General features: G+C 45.6%; 1 protein-coding gene across 14 annotated transcripts in view; it reads right to left on the bottom strand.

Moving 5' to 3' along the window:
• Nucleotides 1-19,171, bottom strand: part of FAM118B (family with sequence similarity 118 member B) — a 51,752-nt gene that overhangs the window by 9,226 nt on the left and 23,355 nt on the right. For all 14 annotated transcript variants that reach the window (XM_024930664.4, XM_055095075.2, XM_003819899.6 and 11 more), the window contains 2 exons: nt 13,552-13,804; nt 2,954-3,181 (listed from right to left, as the gene is read on the bottom strand). In XM_024930664.4, coding sequence (XP_024786432.1) covers nt 2,954-3,181; nt 13,552-13,804 — 481 coding nt within the window. The remainder of the gene's footprint in view (nt 1-2,953; nt 3,182-13,551; nt 13,805-19,171) is intronic.

Raw genomic sequence — 19,171 nt, 5'->3', positions numbered from 1 at the left:
CTGCAGGTATGTGAAGAGGGTGCAAAAATCAGCAGAAAAAGTGCCTGGCTGAGTCACTGAGCCCAGTTCAAATTGTTAATGTACTTTATCATGGGCAGGTAAGATATTTGTTGTTACAAGCCACAAAGTTTCATGGCCATTACTTGTACAGCAATAGATAAGTGATAGAAAAATCACTTCAGTCACCTCTGAGGAACCTAAAAGGCTGCCAGCGAAGAACAATCATTTAGACAACAGCGAATGCAATAGCCACCTGATTCCATGGCTCCATTTTCCCAAGGACTGGAGACAGCATACATTTATTCTTATCACATTTTGGAGAAATAGGCTATGAATCAGGAAAGTAGTCAAGAGGCACAGAGATTTAGAATTTGAATGTTACTAGGCCCCATTCTGACTACCAGTCAATGTCTTTAACCATTAGACTGCAACACTGCCCCTAATGTGGGCTGAAAATACAATGCAAATCTTGAGGCCCAAGGATGAAATGAGAAGGAAAACATCAAATGTGATAGATATCCTTAGCTTTTAAAAGGTCCTAATGCTTCTCATATCCATGAACACACTTGGTCATAATCTTTGGAAATTTTATCACAAATAGCATAGAAGCTGCTAGTTTTAAATTTTCAATCATTTGTTTGTTTGTTTTTAGACAGAGTCTTGGTCTGTTGCCCAGATTGGAGCACAGTGGCGCAATCTTGGCTCACTGAAACCTCTGCCTCCTGGGTTCAAACGATTCTCCTGCCTCAGCCTCCCAAGTAACTGGGATTACAGGCATGCACCACCACTCCCAGCTAGTTTTTGTATTCTTAGTAAAGACGGGGTTTCACCATGTTGGACAGGCTGGTCTCAAACTCCTGACCTCAAGTGATCCACCCACCTCGGCCACCCAAAATGCTGGGATTACAGATGTGAACCACTGTGCCCAGCCTATTTATTTAGAGACATGATCTTATGCTGTCACCCAGGCTGGAATGCAACAGTGTGATCACAACTCACTGTAGCCTCGACTGCCTCAGCTCAATCAATCCTCCTGCTTCAGCCTCCCAAGTAGCTGGGACCACAGGCAAACACCACCATGCCCAGCTAATTTTTAAACTTTTTGTAGAGATGGGGTCTTGCTATGATGCCCAGGTTGGTCTTGAACTAGGCTCAAGTGATCCTCCCGCCTCAGCTTCCCAAAGTGCTGGGGTTACAGGCCTGAGCTGCTGTGCCCAGCCCAATCATTTATTAATCAAAAAAAATTTACCAAGCACCTAACTGTCATATTTGAGACATGAGGGTTGTATTTGAGCTATGAGGGTAAGAAAGACTAACATGATACCTATCCAAGTGAAGTTACTATTCCTATGGGGTAAACAGTCAGAAAACAGATAAACAGCCAAGATAAAAACTGTGCTGGGTGTGGTGGCTCACGCCTGTAATCCCAGCACTTTGGGAGGCTAAGGTGGGCAGATCACCTGAGGTCAGGAGTTCGAGACCAGCCTGGCCAACATGGTGAAACCCTGTCTCTACTGAAAATACAAAAATTAGCCGGGCGTGGTGGCGGGTGCCTGTAATCCCAGCTATTCGGGACGCTGAGGCAGGAGAATCGCTTGAACCCAGGAGGAGGAGGTTGCAGTGAGCTGAGATCATGCCATTGCACTTCAGCCTGGGCGACAAGAGCAAAACTCCATCTCAAAAAAAAAAAAAACAAAACCACAAAAAAACGGCCAGGCACATGCCTGTAATCCCAGTACTTTGGGAGGCTGAGGTTAGCAGATCACCTGAGGTCAGGAGTTTGAAACTAGCCTGACCAACATGGAGAAACCCCATCTCTACCAAAAATACAAAATTAGCCGGGCGTTGTGGCACATGCCTGTAATCCCAGCTACTCAGAAGGGTGAGGCAGGAGAATCACTTGAACCCAGGGCAACAAGAGCGAAACTGTCTCTCAAAAAAAAAAAAAAGCTGCAAGTTAATACTAAGTGCTACAAAGGAAACGGACAAGAGACTGGATCAAAAAATAAGTATCCAATTTAAATAGGATGGTCAGAGAAGGTCTCTCAGGAGGGGATCCCTAGGTTGAGAGTTATAAATGAAGAAGGAGCTGACCATACAGAATATGAGGGCGTAGGCGGAAGACACTTGGGCCAGAGAAAACTAGTCTTCATGGGGCAGCTTTTCTCTAAATTCAATTCCCTTTAAATCCTGCCATCAAGGTCAGCAAAACCACAAGAGTGGTATTTCAGCTACCACTCTGGCAGGGGCAATACTGTAGTACTGAATGCCAGCGGGCAAATCACTTGTCTATTCAATTCTACTTAGTTGGGCTCTAAATTGGACATAAAGGCAGATTCCTGAGGAAAACAAAGTGTAGGAAAAAACATTACAAAAATCACAGAGTAGGACAAATGAGACTTTAAGAACTCATCTCATTAGCCGACACAGATCAACATCTCTAGTTCAATAATTATGGTAGGTACAGTATAGACTATGCTAAAACAAAGTGCTGAGGTTTCCACTAAGCATTAACCTCAATTCAGCCATCGCTTGGCCTGGAAGTTGTTCTTCCAATCAGTATAAAGTACTTTTCATACATTTCCAATAGATGCCATAAAAAAAAAGTATCCTAAAATAGAACCAGTATTATCAATATTACACCACTCAATACTGTCGAGTGCTAAAGAGATCTTACAGTTCAAGTGACTTCCTCTAATCTTGCTTTAAAACTGGGTGAAATTGTCAAGAGTCATAGAACTGAACACTTTTAAGTTCTATGCATTTTACTGTATATTGATTTGATCTTTAAAAAGAAAAATAGAAAGAAAAAAGAAAAACCAAAACTCCAACCAGGGAAAAAATTTTTCCTTTCTAGCTCTACATAAATACCAATATACCAACTAGAAAAGAGCTTTTCTGATGAAGATAAAATCCACTAGCCTGAAGGAGGGACCAATGCTTTACTTTTTACCTTTTTCTCATCAGTAAGGTCAAGGGATTCAAGCTGTTTCCCCTGATCTGCTGCATACAGTTCCAAGAGATTATCAAAATTTGTAGTTAATACGAGGGCTCCATTTTCCATCAGGTGGAGAACTGACTGAAGTAGCTGTTTTCCAGAATCTTCCATCTTTGACTCCAAGTCATCAAATACTTCATATAAACAGTCCTTGAAAAATGTGGATCGAACATTACTGGTACGCTGAGGAGGGATTTGAAAAAAGATAATTAGTCCAAAGTGCTTTGGTAGGTCAGTTGTTTTAGTTACAGCAGTAACAAATTTTGAAAGAATATTTTGAATTCAAAACAGAGATAAAGGCCAGGCGCAGTGGCTCACGCCTGTAATCCCAGCACTTTGGGAGACCGAGGCGGGTGGATCACGAGGTCAAGAGATCGAGACCATCCTGGCCAACGTGGTGAAACCCCATCTCTATTAAAAATAAAAAAATTAGCTGGGCGTGGTGGTGGTGCCTGTAGTGCCAGCTACTCGGGAGGCTGAGGCAGGAGAATCGCTTGAATCCGGGAGGCAGAGGTTGTAGTGAGCCAAGATCGCCACTCCAGCCTGGGCAACAAGAGCGAAACTCCATCTCAAAAAAAAAAAAAAAAAAAAAAAAAAAAAAAAAAAACAGTCAACTACTATTGAAGGTCAGATACTTTTTTAGATTTGTTATTAAAAATATGGTGCTCTTTTCTTGTCTACCCAAATCACAAATCCATTTGCCCTATGATCTAGCAGTCACATGTATCCTACAAATACAATTTCAAACAAATGAAATGACACATATGAGGTTATCACTGCATCATTATTTTATTCTATTTTTTATTTATTTTTATTTTTCTTGAGACAGAGTCTTGCTCTGTTGCCCAGCCTGGAGTGCAATGGCACGATTTTGGCTCACTGCAACCTCTGTCTCTCTGGTTCAGGTGATTCTCCTGATTCATCCTCCCGAGTAGCTGGGACTACAGGTGCGTGCCACCATGCCTTGTATATATATATACAATATATATAATGTATTGATAGTGTCTGTGAGTCAGAGTACAAAAGTATATATGTAGATATACATATATCTATCTATCTATCTATCTATATATATATATATTTTTTTTTTTGAGATGGAGTCTTGCTCTGTCACCCAGGCTGGAGTGCAGTGGCGTGGTCTCAGCTCACTGCAACCTCCGCCTCCTGGGTTCAAGCAATTCCCCTGCCTCAGCCTCCCAAGTAGCTGGGATTACAGGTGCCTGCCACCACGCCAGGCTAATTTTTTGTGTTTTTAGTAGAGATGGGTTTCACCATGTTGGCTAGGCTGGTCTTGAACTTCTGACCTTGTGATCTGCCTGACTCGGCCTCCCAAAGTGTTGGGATTGCAGGCGTGAGCCACTGTGCTGGCAAATACGTACTACATTTTAACACCAGTTTTATTATTACACACACCAATAAAAAGGCCTGGGTATACAATCACATAATCACGGGTGTGGAACATATTTTCTTGCTTCTAAGAAAAAGAATACAAAGGTTAAAACCTGGGGGAAAAAAAATCCAGGTCACTTATTTTAATTAAGTATCTTTTAGGCCTATTTAAGCTACTAAATCCTACATATCAACATAGGAAGGAAATATGATTCTGCAACTGCATTGATTTCCTCAGACTCAAAATGGAAGTTTGTCTCTTTTTTTGAGAGAAGGTCTGGCTCTGTCACCAAGCTGGAGTACAGTGGCATGAACGTGGCTCATTGCAGCCTTGACCTGCTGGGCTCAAGCAATCTTCCTGCCTCAGTCTCCCAAGTGGCTAGGACTACAGGCGCACACCACCACGCCGACTACTTTTTAAATTTTTCGTACAGACAGGGTCTCACTATGTTGCCCAAGCTGTTCTCAAACTTCTGGCCTCAAGTGATCCTCTTGCCTCAGCCTCCTGTGTAGGTGGGACCACCGGCGTGTACCGCCACACTAGGCTAATTTTAAAATTTGTGTAGAGATAGGGGGTCCCACTTTGTTTCCCAGGCTGGAAAGTTTTTTTCTCTTAAAGCAGATGACCCTAGAACTAAATTTGCCACCAGTGGCCTTTATAAGCAAAGACAAAGGAATGAAAACATAAACAGAGAGGCTCAGTAGTCAGAAGGAAATGCCAAACTCCCACACAACTTCTAAGGGCCTTTTCCCATTCATCTAAAACAGTGACCTTCATTTCCTTCTACCCTGAAACTTAGTAAAAACAAGAAACAAAAAATTGGCATGGTAGCTCAAGCCTGTAATCTCAGTTTTTGGGAAGCTGAAACAGGAAGATCACTTGAGCCCAGGAGTTCAACACCAGCCTGGGCAACACAGGGAGACCCCATTTCTATTTAAAAAAAGAAAGAAAAAAAACCTGTTCCCCCACCACCTCCCGCCCCAGGGTTATTAACATTTCTAGTGCATCAACTATGTGCCAGACATTTTATACACATTATCTCACCTATTCTTCACAAAGCGACACAAGGAAGTAATATCCCAGTTTCACAGGTGCAAAAACAGATGTTGACAAGTTAAGGGATTTGTGCAGGGTTCCAGTGCATTTAAGTGACAGAGTCTGATTCCAAAACCTAAGCTCTTTGCAGTGAATCTGTAATGTCACTTCCCCAGTATACGTTAAACTGGCTCAGTAGATAGGCCTGTTAACCCTGCCATAGTACTGCTGAGTTGATACTGTTATATTTGATTCTTTTCTAATATGGACATTTCCAAACACACACAAAAGTCAGAAAAGTACATACAAAACAAAACATAATCGCAATACTTCTATCTCACCTAAAAAATATTAATTCCTTAATATTAGTGTTTAAATTTCCCCTAAATATATCATTTTTATTATTAAGTTGTAATAGTTCTTTTTTTTTTTTTAAATTTTCATTTTTATTTTTATTGATCATTCTTGGGTGTTTCTCACAGAGGGGGATTTGGCAGGGTCATAGGACAATAGTGGAGGGAAGGTCAGCAGATAAACAAGTGAACAAAGGTCTCTGGTTTTCCTAGGCAGAGGACCCTGAGGCCTTCTGCAGTGTTTGTGTCCCTGGGTACTTGAGATTAGGGAGTGGTGATGACTCTTAACGAGCATGCTGCCTTCAAGCATCTGTTTAACAAAGCACATCTTGCACCGCCCTTAATCCATTTAACCCTGAGTGGACACAGCACATGTTTCAGAGAGCACAGGGTTGGGGGGTAAGGTCACAGATCAACAGGATCCCAAGGCAGAAGAATTTTTCTTAGTACAGAACAAAATGAAAAGTCTCCCATGTCTACTTCTTTCCACACAGACACGGCAACCATCCGATTTCTCAATCTTTTCCCCACCTTTCCCCGCTTTCTATTCCACAAAACCACCATTGTCATCATGGCCCGTTCTCAATGAGCTGTTGGGCACACCTCCCAGACGGGGTGGTGGCCGGGCAGAGGGGCTCCTCACTTCCCAGTAGGGGCGGCCGGGCAGAGGCACCCCTCACCTCCCGGACCGGGCGGCTGGCCGGGCGGGGGGCTGACCCCCCCACCTCCCTCCCGGACGGGGCGGCTGGCCGGGCAGAGGGGCTCCTCACTTCCCAGTAGGGGCGGCCGGGCAGAGGCATCCCTCACCTCCCGGACGGGGCGGCTGGCCGGGCGGGGGGCTGACCCCCCACCTCCCTCTCGGACGGGGCGGCTGGCCGGGCAGAGGGGCTCCTCACTTCCCAGTAGGGGCGGCCGGGCAGAGGCACCCCTCACCTCCCGGACGGGGCGGCTGGCCGGGCGGGGGGCTGACCCCCCCACCTCCCTCTCGGACGGGGCGGCTGGCCGGGCAGAGGGGCTCCTCACTTCCCAGTAGGGGCGGCCGGGCAGAGGCACCCCTCACCTCCCGGACGAGGCGGCTGGCCGGGCGGGGGGCTGACCCCCCCACCTCCCTCCCGGACGGGGCGGCTGGCCGGGCAGAGGGGCTCCTCACTTCCCAGTAGGGGTGGCCGGGCAGAGGCGCCCCTCACCTCCCGGACCGGGCGGCTGGCCGGGCGGGGGGCTGACCCCCCCACCTCCCTCCCGGACGGGGCGGCTGGCCGGGCAGAGGGGCTCCTCACTTCCCAGTAGGGGCGGCCGGGCAGAAGCGCCCCTCACCTCCCGGACGAGGCGGCTGGCCGGGCAGGGGGCTGACCCCCCCACCTCCCTCCCGGACGGGGCGACTGGCCGGGCGGGGGGCTGACCCCCCACCTCCCTCCCGGATGGGGCGGCTGGCCGGGCGGGGGGCTGACCCCCCCCACCTCCCTCCCGGATGGGGCGGCTGGCCGGGCAGAGGGGCTCCTCACTTCCCAGTAGGGGCGGCCGGGCAGAGGCACCCCTCACCTCCCGGACGGGGCGGCTGGCCGGGCAGGGGGCTGACCCCCCCACCTCCCTCCCGGACGGGGCGGCTGGCCGGGCGGGGGGCTGACCCCCCTACCTCCCTCCTGGACTGGGCGGCTGGCCGGGCGGGGGGCTGAACCCCCCACCTCCCTCCCGGACGGGGTGGCTGGCCGGGTGGGGGGCTGAACCCCCCACCTCCCTCCCGGACGGGGTGGCTGGCCGGGCATAGGGGCTCCTCACTTCCCAGTAGGGGCGGCTGGGCAGAGGCGCCCCTCACCTCCCGGACGGGGCGGCTGGCCGGGCGGGGGGCTGACTCCCCCACCTCCCTCCCGGATGGGGCGGCTGGCCTGGCGGGGGGCTGACCCCCCCCACCTCCCTCCCGGATGGGGCGGCTGGCCTGGCGGGGGCTGACCCCCACCTCCCTCCCGGACGGGGCGGCTGCCGGGCGGAGACGCTCCTCACTTCCCAGACGGGGTGGCTGCCGGGCGGAGGGGCTCCTCACTTCTCAGACGGGGCGGCTGCCGGGCGGAGGGTCTCCTCCCTTCTCAGATGGGGCGGCTGGGCAGAGACGCTCCTCACCTCCCAGACGGGGTCGCGGCCGGGCAGAGGCGCTCCTCACATCCCAGACGGGGCGGTGGGGCAAAGGCGCTCCCCACATCTCAGACGATGGGCGGCCGGGCAGAGACCCTCCTCACTTCCTAGATGGGATGGTGGCCGGGAAGAGGCGCTCCTCACTTCCTAGATGGGATGGCGGCCGGGCAGAGACGCTCCTCACTTTCCAGACTGGGCAGCCAGGCAGAGGGGCTCCTCACATCCCAGACGATGGGCGGCCAGGCAGAGACACTCCTCACTTCCTAGACGGGGTGGCGGCCGGGCAGAGGCTGCACTCTGGGCACTTTGGGAGGCCAAGGCAGGCGACTGGGAGGTGGAGGTTGTAGCGAGCCGAGATCACGCCACTGCACTGCAGCCTGGGCACCATTGAGCACTGAGTGAACCAGACACCGTCTGCAATCCTGGCACCTCCGGAGGCCGAGGCTGGCGGATCACTCGCGGTTAGGAGCTGGAGACCAGCCCGGCCAACACAGCGAAAACCCGTCTCCACCAAAAAAATACGAAAACCAGTCAGGCGTGGCGGCGCGCGCCTGCAATCGCAGGCACTCGGCAGGGTGAGCTGTAATAGTTCTTTATACATTCTGGATACTAGATTTTTGTCAAATATGACCTACAAATAATTTCCTCCAGTCTGTGGATTCTCTTTTCTTTTTTTTTTTTTTTTTTTTTTTTTTTGAGACGGAGTCTCGTACCTGTTGCCCAGGCTGGAGTGCAATGGCGCTATCTCGGCTCACCGCAACCTCCACCTCCCGGGTTCAAGCAATTCTCCTGCCTCAGCCTCCCCAGTAGCTGTGACTACAGGCATGCGCCACCACGCCCAGCTAATTTTGTATTTTTATTAGAGATGGGGTTTCACCACGTTGGCCAGGCTGGTCTCGAACTTCCGACCTCAGGTGATCCGCCTGCCTTGGCCACCCAAAGTGCTGGGATTACAGGAGTGAGCCACTGCGCTCGGCCTCATTTTTTTTTCTTTTTTAGAGCCGGGGGTCTCACTATGTTGCCCAGGCTGAGGTACAATGACATGATCATAGCTGATTGCAGCCTCGAACTCCTGGGATCAAATGATCCTCCTACCTTAGCCTCCCAAGTAGTTGGGATTACAGGTACAAGCCCACTGTACCTGGCTCTGTTTTCACTTTCTTGATGACAACCATTACAGCACTTCCGTTTCAAATTCTCATCATGTCCAATTTATCTAGTTTTCTTCTGTTGCTTGTGCTTTCAGTGTGTGATCTAAGAATCCTTTGCCATGCTGCCTTAGTTACTGTGGCTTTGTAGTAAGCTTTGAAATAAAAAAAAATTTGAGTCTCCCTACTTTGTTCTTTTTCAAGACGGTCTTGGCTACCCTAGGTCCCTTGTAATTTCATATGAAGTTTTAATTTTTTTTTTTTAGAGACAGGGTCTCACTATGTTGCCCAGGCTAGAGTGCAGTGGCTATTCAGACACAATCCCACTACTGATCAGCATAAGAGTTTTGACCTGCTCCATTTCCAATCTGTGTTCGTTCACCCCTCTTTAGGCAACCTGGTGGTCCCCTGCTCCTGGGAGCCCAGAACTCCTGGGCTCAAGCCCTCCAGCAATCCTCCTGCCTCAGCCTCCCAAGTAGATGGGACTACAGGAGCATGCCATGGTGCCTGGCTCCATATGAATTTTAAATCAGTTTGTCAATTTCTACAAAATCAGCAGCTGGATCCTAATCTGTAGACCAATTTGCAGAGTATTCCATCTTAATAATATTAAGTCTTCTGATTCAGGAACATGGCATGTCTTTCCATTTATTTAGATCTTCTTTCATTTCTTTCAGTGTTTTGTAGTTTTCAAAGCATAAGTTCTCCACTTATTTATTTATTTTTTGAGATGGAGTTTCGCTCTTGTTGCCCAGGCTGGAGTGCAGTGGAGAGATCTTGGCTCGCTGCAACCTCCGCTCCCAGGTTCAAGTGATTCTCCTGCCTCCACCTCCCGAGTAGCTGGGATTATAGGCACCCGCCACCATGCTCAGCTAATTTTTGTATTTTTAGTAGAGACGGGGTTTCACCATGTTGGCCAGGCTGGTCTCTACCTCCCGACCTCAGGTGATCCGCCCGCCTCAGCCTCCCAAAGCGCTGAGACAACAGGCGTGGGCCACCGCGCCCAGCCTTCTGTACTTCTTCCGTTAAATTTATTCCTAGCTATTTTACTATTTTTGATGCCAAGTGGAAGAATTTTTAATATTTCATTTTAGTATTGTTCACGGCAAGTGTATAAAAATACTATTTTCATATATTGATCCTGGATTCTCCAACCTTGCTAAGCTTGTTAGTTCTAATTGAGGATAACCTAGGATCTTCTATAGACTAGATCATCTCATCTGCAAACAGAGGCAGTTCACTTCTTCCTTTCCAATATGGATTCCTTTATTTTTCTTGCTTAACTGCCCGGTCTAGAACATCCAGCACCATGTTGGACAGGAGTGGAGTGGGAAAACAGCCTTGTCTTGTTGCTGATCTTAGTGGAAAAAATCCAGTCTTTCACCATTAAATATGTTAACTGTGAGTTTTTCATATACGGTCTTTATCGTGTTGAGGTAGTTACCTTCTATTGTTTGCTATTATTCCTTCATTTGTAGAGTGTGGCTTTTTTTAAAAAAATCATGAAAGAGTGTTGCATTTTGCTAACATGTTTTTTCTGCACCTACTGAGAAAATCATGTGGTTTTGTCTTTTATCCTATTGATATGATGCATTATATTGATATGCAGACTTTTTTTTTTTTGAGACGGAGTCTTGCTCTGTCGTCCAGGCTGTAGTGCAGTGGTGGGATCTCGGCTCACTGCAGCCCCTGCCTCCCGGGTTCCAGCAATTCTCCTGCCTCAGCCTCCTGGGTAGCTGGGATTACAGGCATGCACTACCATGCCCAGCTAATTTTTGTATTTTTAGTAGAGACAGGGTTTTGCCATGTTGGTCTGGCTGATCTCGAACTCCTGACCTCAAGTAATCTGCCCACCTTGGCTTTCCAAAGTGCTAGGATTACAGGTGTGAGCCACTGCACCTGGCCTGATATGCAGATGTTAAACCAACCTTTCATTCCCCAGAAGACTCTGACTTCCTCATGGGTACTGCATTCAGTCTGGTTGTACTTTGTTGAGGATTTTTGTGTCCATGTTCCTAAGAGATCCTGGCTGGTTTGTAGTTTTCCTTTTTTTTTTTTTTTTTTTTTAGAGGCAGACAGGGTCTTGCTCTGTCACCGAGACTGCAGTGCAGTAGCACGATCACAGCTCAGTGGAGTCTTGAACTCCAGGGCTCAAGTGATGCTTGCGCCTCATCCTTCCAAAGCGTTGGGCTGACAGGCCTGAACCACTGTGTTTAGTCATTTTCATTTCTTCTGATGTCTTTTGTTTGGTTTTGTTATCAGGATAATATGGGCCTCATACAATGAGTTGGAAGTACTCCCTCCTACTCTATTTTTTAGCATAGTTTGGGAAGAATTTCCTCTAGCCCTGTCAAGCAATAATCTACTTTCTATTCTATGGATTTGCCTGTTCTGGACATTTTATATGAATGGAATCATACAATATATGTCCTTTTGTGTCTGGCTTCTTTTACTTAATGTTTTCAAGGCTCATCCATGTTGTTGTATGGGACGAGCACTTCATTCCTTTTAATGGCCAATTAACATTGTATGGACAGACATTTTGTTTCTCCATTCACGAACTAGACATTTGAGTTGTTTCCACTATTTTGGCTATTATGAATAACGTTGCTATGAACATGAGTGTACAGTTGCTGCATGAATATGCTTTCCATTCGCTTAGGTATATACTTATGAGTGCAGTTGCTGGTTCATAGAATCACTGTTCAACTTTTTGAGGAACTGCCAATCTGTTTTCCAAAGCAACTGCATCACTTTACATTCCCACAAAGGTTCCAATTTCTCCGCATCCTTAATAACACTTATTATTGTCTTCTTGATTCTAGTCATCCCAGCGGGTGTGAAATGGCACCTTGCTGTGGTTTTGATTTGTATTTTGCTAATGACTAATGATGCTGAACATCTTTTCGTACGCACTTATTGGCCGTTTGTGTATCTTCTTTGGAGAAATGTCTATTCAACTACATCGTTATTTTAAAATTGAATTATTAGCCTTTATTAAGTTACAGTAGTTCTTTATAGATTCTGGATATTATACGCCTATGAGATATGTGATTTGCTAACATTTCCTCATTCTGGAAGCTGTCTTTTCACTTTTTTTTTTCTTTTGGTAGAGACAGGGTCTCACTATGTTGTCCAGGCTGGTCTTGAACTCATGCCCTCAAGCAGTTCTCCTGCCTTGGCCTCCCACAGTTCTGGGATTATAGGCATGAGCCACCATCCCCGGCTCACTTTCTTGACAGTGTCCTTTCAGCCTAACAGTTTTTAACTTTGGAGACGTCCAGTTTATCTATATTTTTTTTTACTTTAGTTTTTTGCATTTTTGGTGTCATGTCTAAAAAACCACTGCCAGATCCAGTCATGAAATTTTAAATCTGTATTTTCTTCTAAGAGTTTTACAGTTTTAGGTATCATATTTAGGTCTTTGATCCATTTTTAATTTTTGTAAAGTGTATGGAGATTCCATGAACTCTTTAAAACCCCATTAATTCCTTTTTTTTTTTTTTTTTTTTTTTGAGACGGAGTCTTCCTCTGTCGCCCAGGCTGGAGTGCAGTGGCACAACCGCAACTCAGTGCAACCTCCACCTCCCGGGTTCAAGCCATTCTCCTGCCTCAGCCTCCTGAGCAGCTGGGATTACAGGTGCCCACCACCACACCACGCCCGGCCCTAGAAGCCTGATTTTTAAGATTTTAAAACAGGCTGGGTGCAGTGGCTCATGCCTATAATCCCAGCACTTTGTGAGGCTGAGGTGGGCAGATCACTTGAGGTCAGAAGTTCGAGACCAGCTTGACCAACATGGCAAAACCCTGTCTCTACTAAAAATACAAAAATTAGCTGGGCGTGGTGGCACATGCCTGTAATCCCAGCTACTCAGGAGGCTGAGACAGGAGAATCGCTTGAACCCAGGAGGCGGAGGCTGCAGTGAGTCGAGATCGAACCACTGAACTTCAGCCTGGGTGACAAGAAGTAGATTCCATCAAAAAAATAAATAAATAAATAAATTTTCAGACAAAGCAAGACAGGGAGTCCTTTTATCCAACTCAGTTTGGTAAAATAAGGTGCAATTCCTTATAAATATTTTGACTTATTACCTCTAAAAAGAACACTAAAAACTGGTTTTGTTTCATGTATAAAATGATAAAATTATCTCCAATCTTTGTGGGATTCCATACAAGGCATGGATGCCACAGAACACAGCTTTTATAGTAGTGATGCAGGAAAAAAATAAATTCAAAACACAGTGGTAATTTGTACATATAAAGTCCTCAACATCATTTCTCTCTCATAGACACACAGTGAAATGGGGTTAAGATAACTGTCCTGAGTAGGGTCCATAAACAGACATTGCGCAGAAGAGTCAAATGTTATGGAAACCTACAAGCTGTAAATGAATATCCCTGTTACATTTGGCATGCTAGTTTTGACAGCCAAATCATGCTAGTTGTGATAGTTAAATTTTAGGAAATTCCAAATACTGTGGCACATACTAGGGTACTCACAGGAGAGAGTTTCTGGATAAGGTCATGGGCAACATGGACCAGGTTCTTGTCTTCATGGAGACATTTCTGAAACTTTTTGCTCTCCTCATCTTCTAAAAGATCAAAATCAATGGCAGCATCCAGTAAGGCCTGAATTAACCCCTTCCAGGATTTGAGGGCTGGAACTTGGGGCGCAACTGCAGCACTAATGCCTGTTCCAATCACTAGCACAAGTTCTCGAGGCTTCTTAGTTTTTAAGCTTGGAAGCAGCTTCCTATAAAAGCAAAACAAATGAGAGGATTGGAATATCCAATAGATATGAGGCACACAGAAAGACTGTCTGACTCAGGTTACAGTTTTTAGCTAACTTTTATAGTTGCAAAGAAGATGAACAGCAGTTTTTGACACCTTTCCAAAGCAGTTTAAAGAAAACAACCAGAATATTGTGTCAGTGCTTGCTGAAAAACAAGTCATAAACCTATTTCAGGAATCCCAAAACCAATCTTAAAATCAGTTTTCCCTTCCTAGTCCTCTCAACCTAAGAAATTCCACTAATATTAGGAAAAGATCCAAATAGACTATAGCTCAGCTGACTTCTGCCAACTAAATTATATTTTAAACCAGTATTAAATTTCAAAGGAAGACCTTTGATTTGTACTCTAGAAAAAGAGAAAAGAACCCCAGGACAAATTAAGTTCCTATTATTGAGAAATGTAAAACACTAGGGGAAAGGCAATACAAAATTTAACTCTGAATATTGTAAACATTAACCTCAGGCAAAAAAAAAAAGAAAAAAAAAGTGGCCAATAGAATTCTGAAAACACAGGAGCCCTACATACCTAAATAAAGACATTAACTATTCAAGGGACATGACAAAAAGTGAAAAACATTCCTTTCTTACCATGATAAGCAGAGACAGACTTCTCTGTTCTGAGGCCCATATGTGAGACAGCATGGGTGCTAATTTTTGTTTTTGTTCCCCTCTCTTTCATTCTGGAGACCATCCCCGCTTGAAATATGTTCCTTCACATTAATTTTTGCTGATGGCATGTTCCCCTCCCCTGAAAATGGCTTCTCCCCAACCTTTTTGTCTAAATAATAAAATGGAGAGGATCAGCATTTTGGCATAACTCAAGAAAGGAATAGCACTTTCAAGCCTTGGGAAACCTGGTTTTGGGGACGCAGCCTCTAAAACTGCTTTCCCTAACCCGAGCTTCTGCATTCAGTCATTCAACAAATATGAAAAACCGAGGCCAGGAGCAGTGGCTCACGCCTGTAATCCCAGCACTTTGGGGGGCCGAGGCGGGCAGATTACTTGAGGTCAGGAGTTCAAGACCAGCCTGGCCAACATGGTGAAACTCCGTGTCTACTAAAAATACAAAAATTAGCTGGGTCTGGTGGTGCACACCTGTAGTCCCAGCTACCAGGGAGGCTGAGGCAGGAAAGAAAAACCTGTATGTACCAGACACTACGGGAGTCATGTATCCATGAACAAAATGGAGTCCCTGATCTTGAAAGATCAGTCTACTAGAAAAGACATTAATAACAGATGTTAGAAGCAAATGATGAAAAATGAGTTTCAGTTCAGAGCAATCAAGATAGTGAAGCATACACAAATCCACATAAACAAATATACACACACATAGAAAATTTCTAGGATTCAAGAGATGTATAAATAGTGGTTAAATGAGGATAGTGGAGAATAAGGACTTTTTACTTTTCATTTTATACTGTTGTACTGTATTTTTTTAATATAACATATAGATTTGAACTATAATTCTTCCTAATTAAGACTTCCAATTTGGCTAAGTGCAGTGGTTCATGCCTGTAATCTCAGCACTTTAGGAGGCTGAGCTTGAGCCCAGGAGTTTGAGACAAGCCTAGGCAACTTAGTGAGACCCCATCTCTACCAAAAAAAGAAAGAAAGAAAAAGAAAATTAGGCACGTCTGTAGTCACAGCTACCTGGGAGGCTAAGTTCACGGGAGGATCACGTGAGCCCAGGAGGCTGAGGTTGCAGTGAGCTGTGTTTGTGCCACTGCACTCTAGCCTGGGTGACAGAACAAGACCTTGTCTCGAAAAAAAAAAGAAAAAGATTTCCAGTTAAAAACAAAACATTTAACAATTGTGTTTTATTACTGGTTCTTTGTAAACCGCCAAATAATAGTTACTTTTTTTTTTTAGCGGGTATATATACCTAAAAAGTAGGCTAGGTAAAGATGACAGCAGACAACAGAGGTCAAAGGGCAACAACATTTTACCAATTGTAACGCAAAGGCCGATTCCCTTGGTAGAATTTTGGGAATGTTCATGTACATCTAAAGGTAGAGGGGCTGGTGGGGCTAAAATAGGAGAATCACTTACAAGCCTTTAACAGTTACAACTTTCAGCAGGCTAGAGGTTTCCCTTCTGCAGAGGTTGACCAGAGGACTATATCTGAGAACACTGCACACAGCTGAGGGTGGGGATTAAGTAAAAGTCTGTATATAAAATACAAGATTTCCCCCAACTCTCTTTCCCCAGAGGAAGCTTTTCAGACTCTAGGAATCAACTCTGTACCTGCACCCCTATCCCCCATCCAGTTAGGAAATGAGGAGGATTCCTCTTTCAGGAAAATGGCCAGTATGAGACGAAAAACCTGCAGATTCTGATAGGTGGGAATTCCTTAACTCTGCATAGAGTCTGGGACCAAACCCCTTATGTACACACAGATTCTCCAATTGGCTTTTTTTTTTGAGATGGAATCTCGTAATCTTGGCTCACTGCAACCTCTGCCTCCTGGGTTCAAGTGATTCTCTTGCTTCAGCCTCCCGAGTAGCTGGGATTACAGGCACGTGCCACCACACCCAGCTAATTTTTGTATTTTTAGTAGAGACGGGGTTTCACCAGGTTGGCCAGGCTGGTCTCAAACTCCTGACCTCAAGTGATCCGCCTGCCTTGGCCTCCCAAAGTGCTGGGATTACAGGCGTGAGCCACCGCACCCGGCCTCTTCCATTGGCTTTTTAGTGTTCTCTCTTAAAAATGGGCAGACAAACAAGGGTCACCTCACATCTGAGGAAAGCCCCCAACATAACAGTTATACCAAACAAACTAGCAGGTAGAGAGAAATCTGAAGGAAATAAGAGATAGTATGGGAAGGAGAAAAAAAAAATTAAAAGAAAACAATGATATCCTCACATAGATTTTTTCTTTTTTTCTTTTTCTTTTTCTTTTTTTTTGGAGACGGAGTCTAGCTTTGATGCCAGGCTGGAGTGCAGTGACACAATCTCAGCTCACTGCAACCTCTGCCTCCCAGGTTCAAGTGATTCTCCTGCCTCAGCCTCCCGAGTAGCTGGGATTACAGGCACGCGCCACCACGCCCCGCTAATTTTTTTTTTTTTTTTTTAGTAGAGACAGGGTTTCACTATGTTACCCAGGTACCCAGGATGGTCTCGATCTCCTGACCTCACGATCTGCCCACCTCGGCCTCCCAAAGTGCTGGGATGACAGGCATGAGCCACCGAGCCTGGCCTAGATTTTTTTAAAATTGGCCAGGTGGGGTGGCTCACGCCTGTCATCCCAGCACTTTGGGAGGCCAAGGCAGGTGGTTCACTTGAGGTCAGGAGTTTGAGATCAGCCTGGTCAACATGGTGAAACCCTGTTTTTAAAAATAAATAAATAAATAAAATAAAAATTAGCCAGGTGTGGTAGAGCACGTTTGTAATCCCAGCTACTCAGGAGGCTGAGGCAGGAGAATTGCTTGAACCCGGGAGGCAGAGGTTGCAGTGAGCTGAGATTGCACCATTGCACTCCAGCCTGGGCAACAGAGCGAGACTCCATCTCAAAAAAAAAAAAAAAAGGCCAGGCGCGGTGGCTCACGTCTGTAATCCCAGCACTTTAGGAGGCCGAGGCAGGTGGATCATGAGGTCAGGAGATTAAGGCCATCCTGGCTAACACAGTGAAATCCCGTCTCTACTAAAAATACAAAAAATTAGCTGGGCATGGTGGCGGGCGCCTGTAGTCCCAGCTACTCGGGAGGCTGAGGCAGGAGAATGGTGTGAACCCGGGAGGCAGAGCTTGCAATGAGCCAAGATAGTGTCACTGCACTCCAGCCTGGGAGACAGTGAGACTCTGTCTAAAAAAAAAAAAAAAAAAAAGCATCTGTGAAACATAAACAGAGTGCTATGAAAAAATGAACAAACAAAAAGACTTCATAAATCAAAAATAACGCAACAGAAATTTTTAAATCCACAAGATAAAACAGAGAACCCCCGAGAAAGCTAAATTTAAGAAAACGAAATGGGGGGGGGGGGAAATAAAGCAACACATAAAAAATTAGAGACTTAATACAAGAAGTCCAACATATGAATAACAAGAGTTTAAAAAAAATGTAGAATAGAAAAAACATTGTAATGGAAAGTATCAAAAAAGTAATATAAGTCAACTTCTCCAAAGTGAAGGTACTAGTTGCCAGCTTTAAAGAGCTGCCCGGTGTCTAGATTCATATGACAAGATACATCACTGTGAAATTTCAGGTTACTGAGAATAAAATAATGATCCTTATAAGCTTCTAATGAACAACAACAACAACAAAAATGAAACAAAACAAAACAAAAAACAGGGAAAGAGGTCATACAATACAAAGGATTGGGAATCAGAACAGAGTGGCTATTTTGGCAGGAATACTCAGATGTTAGCAGAGTATGAATGAGAGATACTAAAAATTCTATACTCAGTCAAACCATCAAATGAATGTAAGTGTATGATAAAGACATTTTCAAATATGTCCAAATAATTTTCTCCTATGGGTCCTTACTTAGGAGGCTATGCAAGGACATGCTTCAGGAAAATGAAGGCATGCACCAAAAAAGAGGACATGAGATCCAGCAAACAGAGAATCGATACAGGAGAGATGTAAAGGAAATTATCAGGATGATGGGAATGGGAAATAGCAAATATCAGGAACGCAACAGGACTGGAGAACAAGTGTCCAGAGTAGACTAGCGTCCAGAAGAAAGAATCCATGACACAAACCAGCAAGTTATCAGTGTGTTTCAGTATAGCTAGGAGATTTATTCTTCTGTCAGAGCATGTGAGAATACATTGAAAGCAAACAAACAAACAAACAAAAAAGACAGTCTCTAATGACATAAGCAAAAAAAATGGGCAAGAAAGGAAACATAATCGTTACACATTAGGCTCAGCTATGAATACTATTTATACAGTCGTAATAATGTAAATATTAAAAGTGGATTGAACCAGGCCGGGCACAGTGGCTCACGCCTATAATCCCAGCACTTTGGGAGGCCGAGGCGGGTGGATCACGAGGTCAGGGGTTCGAGACCAGCCTGACCAACATGGTGAAACCCCGTCTCTACTAAAAATACAAAAAAATTAGCTGGGCGTGGTGGCAGGCACCTGTAATCTCAGCTACTCAGGAGGCTGAGGCAGGAGAATTTCTTGAACCCAGGAGGTGGAGGTTGCAGTGAGCCAAGATCGTGCCACTGCACTCCAGCTTGGGCGACACAGCAAGACTCTGTCTCAAAAAAAAAAAAAAAAAAAAAAAAAACGTGGATTGAACCAAACACTGTGACACAAATATACAAGAACATGGGGAGAGTGTGTGGAGTGGCAATACAGAGGGAGGAGTCATGAGAGCAAAGC

This window comes from Pan paniscus, chromosome 9 (genome assembly GCF_029289425.2).
Source record: "Pan paniscus chromosome 9, NHGRI_mPanPan1-v2.0_pri, whole genome shotgun sequence".
Taxonomy (NCBI): domain Eukaryota; kingdom Metazoa; phylum Chordata; class Mammalia; order Primates; family Hominidae; genus Pan; species Pan paniscus.
Note: the sequence above shows the minus strand (reverse complement) of the source record. Positions and strands in the feature narration are given on the sequence as shown.